The sequence below is a fragment of the Anolis carolinensis genome, unplaced genomic scaffold, assembly GCF_035594765.1.
Source record: "Anolis carolinensis isolate JA03-04 unplaced genomic scaffold, rAnoCar3.1.pri scaffold_11, whole genome shotgun sequence".
Lineage (NCBI taxonomy): Eukaryota > Metazoa > Chordata > Lepidosauria > Squamata > Dactyloidae > Anolis > Anolis carolinensis.
In genome coordinates this window covers 25,010,864-25,024,467 of record NW_026943822.1, presented here as the reverse complement: position 1 = coordinate 25,024,467, position 13,604 = coordinate 25,010,864, and the positions used below count along the sequence as shown (strand labels likewise).

At 45.7% G+C, this 13,604-nt stretch overlaps 1 protein-coding gene across 1 annotated transcript in view; it reads right to left on the bottom strand.

The window, feature by feature from the left end:
- The window catches only part of tln2 (talin 2), a 45,438-nt gene that overhangs the window by 10,283 nt on the left and 21,551 nt on the right, over positions 1 to 13,604 (bottom strand). Inside the window, 23 exon segments of the mRNA XM_062963097.1 lie at positions 245 to 428; positions 1,291 to 1,457; positions 1,742 to 1,888; positions 2,761 to 2,880; positions 3,055 to 3,156; positions 3,363 to 3,509; positions 3,683 to 3,853; positions 4,420 to 4,521; positions 4,675 to 4,807; positions 5,400 to 5,581; positions 5,929 to 6,069; positions 6,691 to 6,852; positions 6,945 to 7,088; positions 7,220 to 7,342; positions 8,014 to 8,103; positions 8,308 to 8,401; positions 9,312 to 9,451; positions 9,638 to 9,835; positions 9,935 to 10,054; positions 11,839 to 12,047; positions 12,641 to 12,743; positions 12,997 to 13,125; positions 13,232 to 13,366. Of these exon segments, the coding sequence (XP_062819167.1) occupies positions 245 to 428; positions 1,291 to 1,457; positions 1,742 to 1,888; positions 2,761 to 2,880; positions 3,055 to 3,156; positions 3,363 to 3,509; positions 3,683 to 3,853; positions 4,420 to 4,521; positions 4,675 to 4,807; positions 5,400 to 5,581; positions 5,929 to 6,069; positions 6,691 to 6,852; positions 6,945 to 7,088; positions 7,220 to 7,342; positions 8,014 to 8,103; positions 8,308 to 8,401; positions 9,312 to 9,451; positions 9,638 to 9,835; positions 9,935 to 10,054; positions 11,839 to 12,047; positions 12,641 to 12,743; positions 12,997 to 13,125; positions 13,232 to 13,366 (3,243 nt within the window).

The following is a 13,604-nucleotide window of genomic DNA, read 5'->3' as shown; positions in this document are numbered from 1 at the left end:
GTGGTCTAGATGGCCCTTGGGGTCCCCTTTCCAACTGTAAAATAGTTTGACTAAGCTTTGCTTGGGTTATTCCAGGATGTGATGCTGGCTGGGGACGATGGGAGTTGTCACTGCAAGGTCAGGGGAGACTGGTTTGGATTTGGTGCCAAGGAGAGCCCACTAGCCTCCAAGGCAGTCCATATTCCAAGAGTTGGACCTCCAAAGGTCCTTTGGTTCAACCCTCTTCCATGCTGGAACCAAGCACCTGTGTTTCGGGGTCGTCGGAGCCCAGGCTGGCGGCCCCCAGCTTGACCACTTCGGCCAGCTGCGTGATGGTGGAGGCCGAGGAGTGGGCAGCTTGGGCCAGCTGTTCTTGGCTGGAGGCCGCCCCGGAGACCAGCAGCTTGGTGTCCTCCACCAAGGCCTTCGCCGTCTTCAGGATGTTTTCCCTGCAAAGAGAGAGAGAGAGAGAGAACGGTCAGTCGGTCAAGAGGGTGCGTCCAACGGGAGGGCATTCCAGAACTTAGGTGCCATTAGTCTCCCTTTATAGCAGGCATGGGCAAACTTTGGTTCTCCAGATGCTTTGTACATGAAGTCAAGGGAGTCAAGATCCCAGACATAAATCCGTAACCTTAATTTAAGCCCAAGCCCGACCAAGAAGCCATGAGATCATGCCTCACACACCTGGGTTACAAGGATTTCTCGCAGAGTCTCTTTAAATGCCTAAGTAATCTATCCTTCACTCCCTCTATCCAGAGACCTAATCTGATATCTTGGGAAAACTCCTCATCAGTTGAAGGCCGATTCCCATGAGAACTGAGACAGGAACCTGAACTTTTTGGCAATGTTGTCTACTCTGAGAGACACCAAGTAAACATCCCTTAATTTAAGCCCAAGACTGACCAAGAAGCCATGAGATCATGCCTCACACACCTGGGTTAAGGATTTCTTGTGGAGTCTCTCTGAATGCCTAATTAATCTATCCTTCACTCCCTCCCTCCAGAGACCTAATCTGATATCTTGGGAAAACTCCCCATCATCTGAAGGCCAATTTCCATGAAAAATTGACCTTTTACCAGTTTCCCTTTCCCAAGTCAACTGCCCACACTTCTCTCTGATCTAAGGCTTGCAATTCACCCCGATCACACAGACTTCTCAGCTGGAAACCCATCATCCCCCTCGTCTTCTGGAAATCCCCATCCTCTTGCTGAGCCCTAAGAATCATATATATATAAGTTCTTAGAGCTCTCCTAGGTCTATTATTGAGGGGAGAAAGGGCTACTCGCCCGATGCTCCTGCGGCCGCACTGACCTGTGGTCGGCGAAGGACTCGTTGTTCTCAGCGTGGAGGGTCCCGGCGGTGGCGAACATGATGGTGGTGTCCAGGTCGGCGATGATGCCGGAGACGGCGCTGGCGGCCGTGATGCAGGCCTGGGTGCCCTTGTTTCCGGCCTGCAGAGCGGACAGCACCAGCGAGACCTGCAAGGGACACAACAAGACCGGTGGGTGGACGGACAACGGCCCCGGAGTGGTGGACAAAAACGTGACACTCAGCAACAAATCTACAGAATCTACAAGAAAGGAAACCTTTGGGGCCCGCGGTGGAGCAATGGGTTAAACCCTTTCTGAGGGACGGGGTGAGCTCCCGTTGCTAGCCCTAGCTCTGCCAACCTAGCAGTTTGAAAACATGCACATGTGAGTAGGTAAATAGGTACAGCTTCAGCAGGAAAAGGCAAAAATGTAAGCGAAGTCTCGGCACCGACCTTCTCGCTGACGGCGCGTGCGCACTCGATAAGCTCGCGCTTGGTGTAGCTGTCGGTGGGGCAGACCTGGAGGGCCCCCCCCTTCTGGACCAGGAAGATGCAGCCGTGGCCCAGCTCTTGAACCCGGGCCCGGATCTGGAGGCCGATCTGGCGGGAGGAAGAATAAATACACAATTATAAGGACAGCAGCAACAATAATAAGGTCTCCTTGAGTCTCCTTGTGGAAGGAAAAGGCGGGTCATAAATAAGCACAACAACAACAACAACAACAACGTCTCTTTGAGCCTCCTTGTGAAGAGAAAATGTGGAGCATAAAGAAACATAATAATACTGTATGTAATAATAATAATAATAATAATAAATGTCTCTTTGAATCGCCTTGTTGAGGGAAAAATGTATAAACATAATAATGATAATGATGATAATAATATTTATTTTCATGTCAGGAGCGACTTGAGAAACTGCAATTGTTTCAGGTGGGAGAGAATTGGCTGTCTGCAAGGATATTACCCAGATGTTCGATGTTTTAACATCCTTGTGGAGGGCTCATGGGAAGCTGGAGCTGACAGAGGGAGCTCACTCGCTCTCCCTGGATTCAAACAAGGGTATAATCCACTGCGCCAGCAGGGGCTTAATAATAATAATAATAATAATAATAATAATAATAATAATAATAATAACTGTCTCTCTGAGTCTCCTTGTGGAGAGAAAACACAGGGTACAAATAAACACAATAATAATAATAATAATAACAACAACAACAATGTCTCTCTGAGTCTCCTTGTGGAGAGAAAACACAGGGTACAAATAAACACAACAATAATAATAATAATAATAATAATAATAATAATAATAATGATGTTTCTTTGACATTAACAACATTAATGCAGGTATAAAAACAGGGAGGAAGATTGCAGAAGATTTTAGCAGATCATGTTTTAACTAACAGGAAAGGAACGTGAACTAATAATAATAATAATAATAATAATAATAATAATAATAATAATGATATTGCTGACCTCTTCTGGTTCGGCCGTGGCGGCTGCCATTCTTCCTTGGAAAGCCAAATGTCCGTAGTCGGTGGTCATTTGCGAGGCCAGTCCTCCCAGCTCTTCTGGGTTGGTGACTGCTTTGGTCATCTGCAAGGAGACAAGACAGTGCAATCAATGCAAATAATAATAATAATGATGATGATAACAACAATAATATAAAAGAACCAGGCAACTTAATGTTTAACTACCAGGCGCTGGACAAAATAAGGAGAATGCTCGCTGGGATCTCCATGTGGGATGGACAATAGTCCCATTTCTTACCATTTCCTGGGCCGTCACCGCAATGGCTTTGGAGTATTTGACCACGGTGGTCTGGTAGTCCACAAAGGAGGCCTTGGTCTCCGGAGGAGTGCCTTCGTCCAGCTGAAGAAGAGGAAGAGGAGGAAGAACAAAGAGGAAGGGGCCAAGTTAGGCATCTTGCAAGAGCAGGAGGCGATGGGTGTGTCTATCTACCTATCTTCAGTCCATGGCTACCTCTATCTCTCTCCAATTGACATCTATCCATCCATCCATCCATCCATCCATCCATCTCCAGTCCATGGCTATCTATCTCTTTCTTCCTTGCTGACCTTGCTCATGGCTTCAGCGATGGAGTCCACCATGTTGGCCACCATGCCCACTTCGCTGGCAGCCTCGTTGAGGGTGACCATGAGGTCGTCTACGGCTTCCTTCATCAGCTGGGCAGCTTCCGTGATGGCGTCATGCGTGTGCGAGGCCTTCAGGGAGATACAGGACACAGAGTCACACACGGAACCTATAGACAAGGCATGGGCCAACTTGGGCCCTCCCTCCAGGTGTTCTGGACTTCAACTGTTGGGGTTGGAGTCCAAAATACCTGGTGGGCCCAAGCCTGGTCTACGCGGTATGTCTATATCTCTGTCATGCCAACCTTGGGGTTCCCTCCTCCTTCTTTAGCGGCATAGAGCGTCTGGAGGGCTGACTCGGCCAAAGTCTTGGTCTGGTCCAAGAGGGTCATCTGCTGCTGGTGGCTCATCAGCTTGGACACCAGGCCCACCGCCGCCAGCACCAGTGGCTCAAAGTAGCTGGCCAGCTGTGTTACCTGGGAGGGATGTCATGACAAACAACAACAGATTCATCAGCCCTTCATGATTCGACGTCAACACAACTCACAGCTAAGAATGGGGCTGGGCTGGATGGCCTTTGGGGGCTTCTTTCCTAATATATGATACTATCTATCTCATATATCTATCTCATCTAGCTCAACATCATCACATCATTATAGGGGTGTTAACCCTTCCCTATGCTACCCAAAGCTAAAAGATATGTGCATATGTGTGTGTGTATGTATCCATCTATGGCTGGAGTTACACTTAAGAAATGTCCTTGTTCCGACTTGCATACAAATTCAACTGAAGAACAAAATGGCTATATACACTCTATGGGGATAGTGGGCAGGGCTACTGCCTCAAAGTGTCTGAAGTATTTCTAGAAGCTTCCAAAGCTGACTGCGCATGCGCAGAAATACCATAGGTGTGATTTCACAGGGACCACGATGAAGAAAAAGAAATATGTATCTTCATCGTGGTCCCTATGAAATTGCACATATAGTGATATGAGATAGATGATAGATAGATATATGAAGTTATATAAATGCTGCTTCCTTACCTTGTGTCCCAACTGGGCAGCCTCTCCTCGGGCGGCTGTAGCAATGGGGTCAATGAGGTGCCCGATTTCCTGGACGACGGAGGTCAGCTGCTCCTGTAAGGCCTGGTCAGCAAGGAGGAAGGACACAAAACACGCACAAGGGCAAGGCTTATTATTATTCTGTTTAGAGAGAAAGCAATACCTTGGACCATACATTATATAAAAGACATGTTGGGATCCTTATATTTAAACTACATTTTATGGGTTGAGCAATACCTCGACGGAGATGTCATCTCTTGCAGCCAGGTTCTGGCTGACGGCGGCCAGCGAGGCTTGTTCGATGTCTCGGATGCATTTGTTGATCCCATCGATGGAGTGGTCGCACTCCCTCTGCCCCGGAGCCTTGTCCCTGGGAAAAAAGAAAACATGCAAATACGATGACGGGAGAAAAAAAAACCATGCAGAACATCGGAATTGCTGCAACAGAAAACTGGGAATATTATAAAAGAATTATTATTATTATTACTGATAAATAGTCCTGTTTATATAATAATTATAATAATAATTATTATTATTATAACAACACTATGTAACAATTTTTGTTCCTGGGTTATAAATGCTATTTTGTAATTGGTTCTATCTCATAAAAACATGGGAAAAGTTTATTCAACTGCAAACTTACAGGAGGAACATCTTGTGACAGCACATTTTTCTCTAGTTTCTCAATCTCTCATCACTGAGTCTTAATTAGTTTAACCTAGTTTGTGCCACGAAAACAATGAAGTGTCTGGAGTAGAGCAACTCCTTGCAAAATAAGGACCATACAATTAAACAGCAATAAGACCTTAAAACCAAGAACAGAACATAGAGCAATTAAAAAAAAAACACTAGTTAAAATTATTTGGGCGGAATGGTGGGAAAGGAAATCAGAGAGGAACAGGGTCCGGGAAACAGCCGGAGGGATCTTAGGAGGGGAAGGATGGACAGACGGAGGGTCGGACCTGATGGAGGTGATGAGGCTCTTGATGGCCTCGGAGACGGTGTGGGAGTGGGCGGCCAGGACGGACCACGCGGAGGGGTCCTTGGGGTTGATGGCCAGGGAGCGGGCCGTCCGGATCAGCCAGGAGGAGCTCTCCAGCATCGTCCGCGCCGAGGTCAGGAGGGGCTCCTGCGCATGTGAGCCCTGAAACACAGAAGGAACGTCAATCAGTATGTGCAGGTGACGCAATTTGACTACTGCGCAGGTGCAAGAAATACCATATGTGCAGTGGGGCGGGTTTGAATGCTGGACTAGGTCTGCGTCTAGGCTTCAGAATTAACGCCCCTCTTGAAGTCTCCTGGCTCAAGGCTGTGGAATCCCAGGAGTTGTAGTTTCACAAGGCCCTTCTCTGCCAGACGACAACTCCCAGGAATTCCTGAACAGTTAAAGTGGGGCCAAGCTGCATTCGTTCTGCAGCATAGACGCACCCCACCGGCTCGGGAAACCAGGGTCCGAATCCCGGCCACGGAATCCCATGTTTGACCACTTGCCTCTGCGCTGATCTGGGCCGGGATGCTGACAAACTCAGGGTTCGATGCAAAAGCGGTCAAGTTTTCCACTGCTTCAATGAGCGGCGCAGTCGCCACCCGGCATTTGTTGCGGTTGTCTTCGGAGAAGTCGCCGTCCAAGGCCTGGACGAGGAAGGAACAATAAAAAGCAGGGATCGAACGGAGCGAAAAGTAGGGACAAAGCAAAGAAACAAATAGCATCCACGGAGGCATCAGCTATTACACTATAGAACAAAATCAAGGTCTGTTTGCCTTCCAAGATCCCTCTGCCTGTTTCCCGGAACACATTCCTCTGTGCTTTCCAGTCATTCTGGCCAAATAGTTTTAACTACTGTTATTTTTTAATTACACTATGTCACAAAATTTGAAAACAAGCATTTTATTTATTTATACCCTGCTTTATCCCTCCCGAAGGGAACTCAAATACAATACTGATGATAGAATGATATAAATATCATGGTGATAAACTGCAATTATAATACTATAATAAATATAGTGCAGATTTAATTTGACGGCAATTTCTGAACAAGAGAGTTTTATAGTTTTGTAATAGAAGGACGTTATAATTTTGATCGGTTTGTGTTAAGGTTCTCCGTAAGGAGAAAACAACAAAGGTTTGAGCAATAATGATTTGTGATGCTTAAGAAAGACTCTAGAACCCATCAGGAGAGGCGGGTGATGAATAAAAGGTATCATCATGATGGTCATCATCTGTACATTGAATGGGACACCCATCCCTCTGACCTTGATGGTCTTGACCAGGTTGGCCGTGCTGTTGGCCACCTCTTTGGCCGACTGGACAAAGTGCCTCTTGGCCACCGGGTTGGCTGTCTTGGAGGAGGCGATGCGGCAGGCGTTGCACAAGGCCGAGGTGTGCTTGGCCACAATGGTGGCTGCCGACAGGACCTGGAATAGAGGGACATCTCGTCTAGAAAAAAGTATTTTTAATTTGTTGTTATTGTGTTGGTATGTTTACAAACAAACAATGGCGAGCGTACCTGGGAGGGGCTGCTGGCCGGGTCAACCAGGTTCTGGCAGGCCATTTGGATGGCTTGGTTGGCCCGGGCAAACTGGATGGGGTCCACCAGGCCCTGCTGGCCCGCCTGGCTGTTGGGGTCCGAGACCCCCACCAAGAACGCCGCCTACACACAGAGCAATTATTATTATTATTATTATTATTATTAACCATATAACGTGTATAGCAAGAATATGGGGAAGGGCACAAGAAGGTGGCGGATGTAACTAAGCCTGACTGAAAAGCCCGGCGACTCACTTGTGCGGCGGCTTCGGTGAGTCCGCAAAGGGCCTTGGAAGCCACCCCGACGCATTCGCCAAAGGCAGGGAGGTCGCCCGTTTTGGCGTTCTGCGAAATCCCCGCCATGGCTTCCCCGAGGACCTGTGGAAGGAGGGACACACATTAATTCGCGCAAATAATAACCACAAATGACCAGTATATTTATTTATTTATTTCCAGAATTTATACCCCGCCCTTCTCACCCGGGGGGACTCAGGTCGGCTTCCAACAGTTGGCAACATTTAATGCCAAGAACATAATAATATAACAAAAACAGTACATATAATCAATTAAAACTATAAAAATACATCATTAAAATACATTATAAAAATTAAAACATATGTAAATTAGATCCATTTGTCTAAAAACCTCATGCTTCAGCATATTCCTTCTCCTTATGTGATTGTTTTAGTCAATTGTTATGTTTTGTTTTTGTTTCTAATTCTTATAGCGTTTTATAGTGTTTTCAGTGTTTTATTGTACAATGTTTTATGCTGATTTTATATTGGAAACCGCTTTTGGGAGAGAGGGCGGTATACAATTTTTTTTTTACTTTTACTTACTTACTTCAATCGGACCATGTCGACGTTATCATATTACTCGTTAAAAGCTTGTGCACACAGCCATGTTTTCACATTATATATTATTTATATTTTTGGTGTGCAAAAATTAGTGCTTATTTTGTGCAGAATCTTTTAAAAAGTACAATGTTTACAACGTCTGTGGAGTTGCCCATTGAGAAGAGCATGCAAAAACAGAAAGGAAATGAGTACCTTGGAGTTTTCCATGACGCCTTCGATGCAGTCGAAATAGGAGAGGTCGCTCACGGGTTCGTTGGGGTTTTCCAGCATCTCTTTCACTGTCTAATAAATAATAATAATAAGCGATTATCATTATCAATACACTGAGACCTATATGTAACATGTTTAATTTCACTGCCCATAGCCATACATTGTATAGTTTTTGAGATTGTGAGCCGCTTTGCATCCCAATCATTAGTAGTAAATATAATAAACATATAATAATAATAATAATAATAATAATAATAATAATAATAATAATGATACCTCCAGCTCTCGGAGAGCATTGTCACATTCCTTTTGGCCCGGGGCTTGCTGCGTACACAAAGTGATGAGCTGATTGATGCTCTCAGTCACGGCCCTAAAAGAGATTGACATTTCTGCATACAATTTTCTGTACTGAAAAGGCTGTTTCCTACACGAAACAACCGCCTGGATTCAATGCTGAAGAAGCATCAAACTGCAAAAATCCCCTTTGTGCCTGCAACTCATCTATTCAATATTTTACCATTGAATATGTTGTTAAACCAAGACCTAAAACACACCCTGGCACTTGGATAATTCCTTCAGAGTTTGCACTAAAACCCCAAATGAAATTCACTACCTATTCAAGCAATATGGAAACCGCTGTGGTACAATTTTCTGAAAATGCTGTTTTGTACACAAAGTGATGGAATTTGCGTGTCGAGTAAGTGACAAAAAAAATCTCATTTGAATCTCGGATTCTTCTTGTTGGGCTTAATACTACCTAGAATGATGGGGGTAGGACCACTCCTCAGTAATAATAATAATAATAATAATAATAATAATAATAATAATAATAATAACAACAACAACACTTGGAGAATACTCCAATCATCATCACCATCATCATCAGACAGTTCTCTAATAATAATATAAATAATAAGAGAATGGTCTAATTATCATCATTGGACCCTTCTCCAATAATAGTAGTAGTAATAGTAATAATAATATCAGCATAATTGGACCCTTCTCCAATAATAATAACAATAGCAATAGTAGTAGTAATTGGAGAATGGTCCAATCATCATCACCATCATTGAACAATTCTCTAGTAATAATAATAATAACAATAATATACAGAATCAAGGTTAAAAGACAGTCAACACAGGATGTGAAGGCTGGCTTTTGATGCCTTGGTTGATACGTGTCTCCCCCAATTGCAAGACCTGTCCAGGACCGGAGCCGTATCCAACCCAAACATGGGAGAAAAAGCCAAAACAAACCAGTAAACAAACAACCCAGCTCACCTGGCTGCAGCCGCAAGGAGGTTCTTGGCGTTGGGGGCACCGGGGTCCACCGAGAGCGACTTGGCGGCTAAGAGCAGCTTGGAGGAGGCCATGGAGATGTTCTTCAGGTTCCCAATCACCTGGATCTGGTCCTCCTTCGTCTGCAACACACAAAGCAAAGGCAGGATTGGCTCTAAGCGCTAAGCTGGTCACCATATGATGCGGATCTAATGCGCCCCCTTGTTGTGGGGAGGTTATTTAGCCCCAAAAGTTGAGCATGAGACTTGGGCCAACAGGGCATATGTCCCACGGAGACCTCCCCGCTGCTCCTGGGCACCGCTTCCCACCTGGGCCTGCCCGGCCATCTCGATCCCGGCGCCCAGGAACTCGTCAAAGTCTTCGCTGAACTTCCCGGAGGCGGCGGCCAGCTCCCCGCTCTGGCCCCGCGTGGCGTGCACCACCTCCCCCGCCGACTGGTTCAGGTCGGCCGCCGCCTGGTTGAGCTCGCTCTGCGCCTCCTGGAAGGACTTGGAGCTCGGAGGGAGCTGCCGGGAAAGAGAGGACGGAAGGGACACACGGTAAAGGCACCATTCCCTCGTGAAACCGTCCTTCCCATGGTTCTCATGGGCGCTCCAACCGCTCACCGATTCCACCAGAAGCTTCTTGCTGGACTCGCCGATGCTCTTCAAGGCCACGTCAACGTCCTTCTGGCCGGGAAGGCAGTTCACGCAGTTGTTCAGCGAATGGGAGACGGCTTTGGCCACCTGCAAGGACACAAGAGGCGGGTGGGAGGTCACAGACAGGGAGAATATGGCTTCAGGACTCTCCAAGTGTCCCTGTATCTCCACTCTACGGAGAAGAAGGTGGACACAGAGGCATCCTGGAGGACTTAGGGAGGCCTAGAGAGTGCGCCCCTGGTCATGTGCATTTCCCCACTTTCACGGGGGTCCCGAGTCCCTCCTTGAACCAAAGTGGGGGGCCAAAAGTGAGATAAGAGAGAGAGAGAGAGATGGACTGAAGCCAGATCAATAGATGGATTGATGATTCATTGATAGATATGGATTGGAGATTGATAGAGATAGATGGATAGGGACTGGAAATAGGTAGATAGATAGATGGATATTAACTGGAGGTCAATACACATTTGGATAGGCAGATAGATAGATGGATGTTAACTGGAGGTCGATACACATATAGTTAGGCAGATAGATAGATGGATGGATGTTAGTTGGAAATCTGCCATTCTGAACCAGAACAAAGAAGACGGGGTCAGGAAGACATCTTTCCACCAGGTCTCCTGTATCAATTTAGTGATATAATAATATATAATAATATTATACTACACTAATATTATAATATATTGTATATACATGTAATATTAATAATAATATTATAATGTAATACAATGCAATAATAATTATAATTCACTATTTTAATTGTATATTTATATTTATACTAATATTTATATTTATAATAATAATCTTGCAATACAGTCGTATAATATAATATACTGTATATAAATGTATATATATATACAGTAGAGTCTCACTTATCCAACACTTGCTTATCCAACATTCTGGATTATCCAACGCATTTTTGTAGTCAATGTTTTCAATACATCATGATATTTTGGTGCTAAATTCGTAAATACAGTAATTACTACTGTCATTACTGTGTATTGAACTACCCTGTTTCCCCGAAAATAAGACATCCCCAAAAAATAAGACCTAGTACAGGTTTTGCTGAATTGCTAAATATAAGGCCTCCCCCAAAAGTAAGACCTAGCAAAGTTTTTGTTTGGAAGCATGCCCGCCAAACATAATACCAGAGCATGCATGATCAATAAATGTGTGTACCATAGATTGTTGTACATGTAAATAATGGTAGTAACAAGACATTCTTGATAGGATTCACAGTTTGTCTGGTTATGCTGGTTTGTGATGACAACTACTGTACAGTATATAATAAATGTTCATTTTTTGTTCAAAAATAAATGTGAATTCTTCTTCATGGAAAAATAAGTCATCCCCTGAAAATAAGACCTAGCGCATCTCTGGGAGCAAAAATTAATATAAGACACTGTCTTATTTTCGGGGAAACACGGTACTTTTTCTGTCAAATTTGTTGTATAACATGATGTTTTGGTGCTTAATTTGTAAAATCATAACCTAATTTAATGTTTAATAGGCTTTCCCTCAATCTCTCCTTACTATCCAACATATTCACTTATCCAACGTTCTGCCGGCCCATTTATGTTGGATAAGTGAGACTCTACTGTACTGGTAAACCGCTCTCTGAGTCCCCTTCGGGGTGAGGAAGGCGGGATATAAATGTTGCAAATAATAAATAAATAAATACACAGATAGATAGATATAAAGGTATTAATTGGAGATCAATACACAGATAGATAAATCTTAGAGATTGATACTTAGATAGCTATGGAGTGGAGATATGTGGAAAGACCCGAGTTCTTCAACGGGGGCTCAAAGTGGATGGTCGGCCGGCCCGCCGGACCCCCCCCCCCCGGTGGGGCTCCCCGCTTGCTGACCTGGGCCAGCCTCTGCTGCCTGTCGGCGTCTCCGGGGGCGCCCAGGGCCTGCTTGGCCTCCTGGATGAGGACGGCGGAGCCCTCCATCACGTCCCGGGCCGAGTCCAGCATGGCGTGTGCCGCAGGGGGGTCCCCCGTGGAGGCCGACACCCCCCGCGCCGCCTGCGCCAGGCTCTTCAGCGCCTGTGCCGTCTCACGTGCCGCCACCCCTGCACACGCACAAGGAAGAAGAAGAAGAAGGAGAAGGCACCCATGCCTCTGTTCACCCAACTAATCATAACCTGGGTTGGATTCGAACCAGCACCTTCAGGTCAGCAGTCCTGCTGGCCATTGCACCACCAGGGTTTAATAATAATAATACTTGATTTGTATTGCGCCCTACCTCCCCACGGGGACTCAAGGTGGATTCCAACATACAAATAATAATAATAATAATAATAATAATAATAATAATAATAATATTGTGTCCAGCCACTGTCTCCCCAAAGGGATTTGGGGGGCAGCTTACATGGGGACCAAACCCAGTCAGGCATAGTTAGAACATAGCACAGTAAAATTTATAAAAACAACATCATAGATCAACATAAATCAACCATACAACAAACAATCAATAGCCTGACGTAGTAATAAATATTAAATTCAGGCGGGCAGGGGCTGGTGCAAGGACAGGGCTGATGGATAACGTGAAGGGGTAAAAGCAATGATTTTCAAAGTCAGCACCACACAATTAAAAAGGAAATCACACTTTCGAACCAGGAAGAGAACATTTTTCAAATGTTGTGACGTTACGTGTAATACGCACCCGTGTAGTGTTCGTTGCCTTGCGCGGCACAGGTCAGCAACTGGGCCATGGAGGAACCCACCGCCTTGGAGGTACTGCCCAGGTCCTGAGCACACTTTTCAAGCTGAACGAGGAGGAAAAGGAAACAGTAATATGAAACAGGGCCATTCAATATATCATTGACCACCCACCCAAAATACAAGACTTTTTTAATTTATGGTTTTCCCATTTTTGTGGGGTCCTGTGCCCCCAACGCCAGCAAATGTGGAAGGGCGACATAACCTTTCATTGTAAACATTATGATGTATTTATTTATTCTGAAACAACAATAACTCATATATAATATATCTCATTAATACATTCCGTGTGCCATGTACCGTTTCCCCCGGAAGCGGCTTCAGCTGCCCCTCCACGGCGGCCATCTTGGCGTCCTGGAGCTCGTTTTTGAGGGTCTGGACGGTGCTCAAGGCGGAGTCGATCTCCATGGGGCCACAGGCTTCATGCGCCTGCATGGGGGGAGAGAGGGGGGCATATTGGCCGAGTCACGCATCACAATACATCACGGATCAGGAAAGTTCACCCGATCTCTATGGCGCCACCTCCAAGGCCTACCTTCTGGGAAGCGGTGCGCAGCTCGGCCAGGCTGGTGGCCAGGTTCTTGGCGCATTGGCTGAGCTGCATGGCGGCCGCCTGGTCCCCCACCGTGGGCACCGCCGCCTTGGCCGAGGACACCATCCTGCTCCCCGGCTGAAGGGGATCGAGACAGAGACACAATGGAGACACAAGTGAAGGGATGGAAGGAGAGCCTTGACCATCTACTTTGACCCACCTGCCTGCCTATCTCCAGTCTCTTCCTCTCTGTCTGTCCATCTATCCAGGTGTTTGGATTCCTACCGGCTGCTAGGAATTGTGGGAGCTGTAGTTCAAAACACCTGGAGGGCTGAAGTTTGCCCATGCCTATCCTATACAGTCCATAACTGCCTGT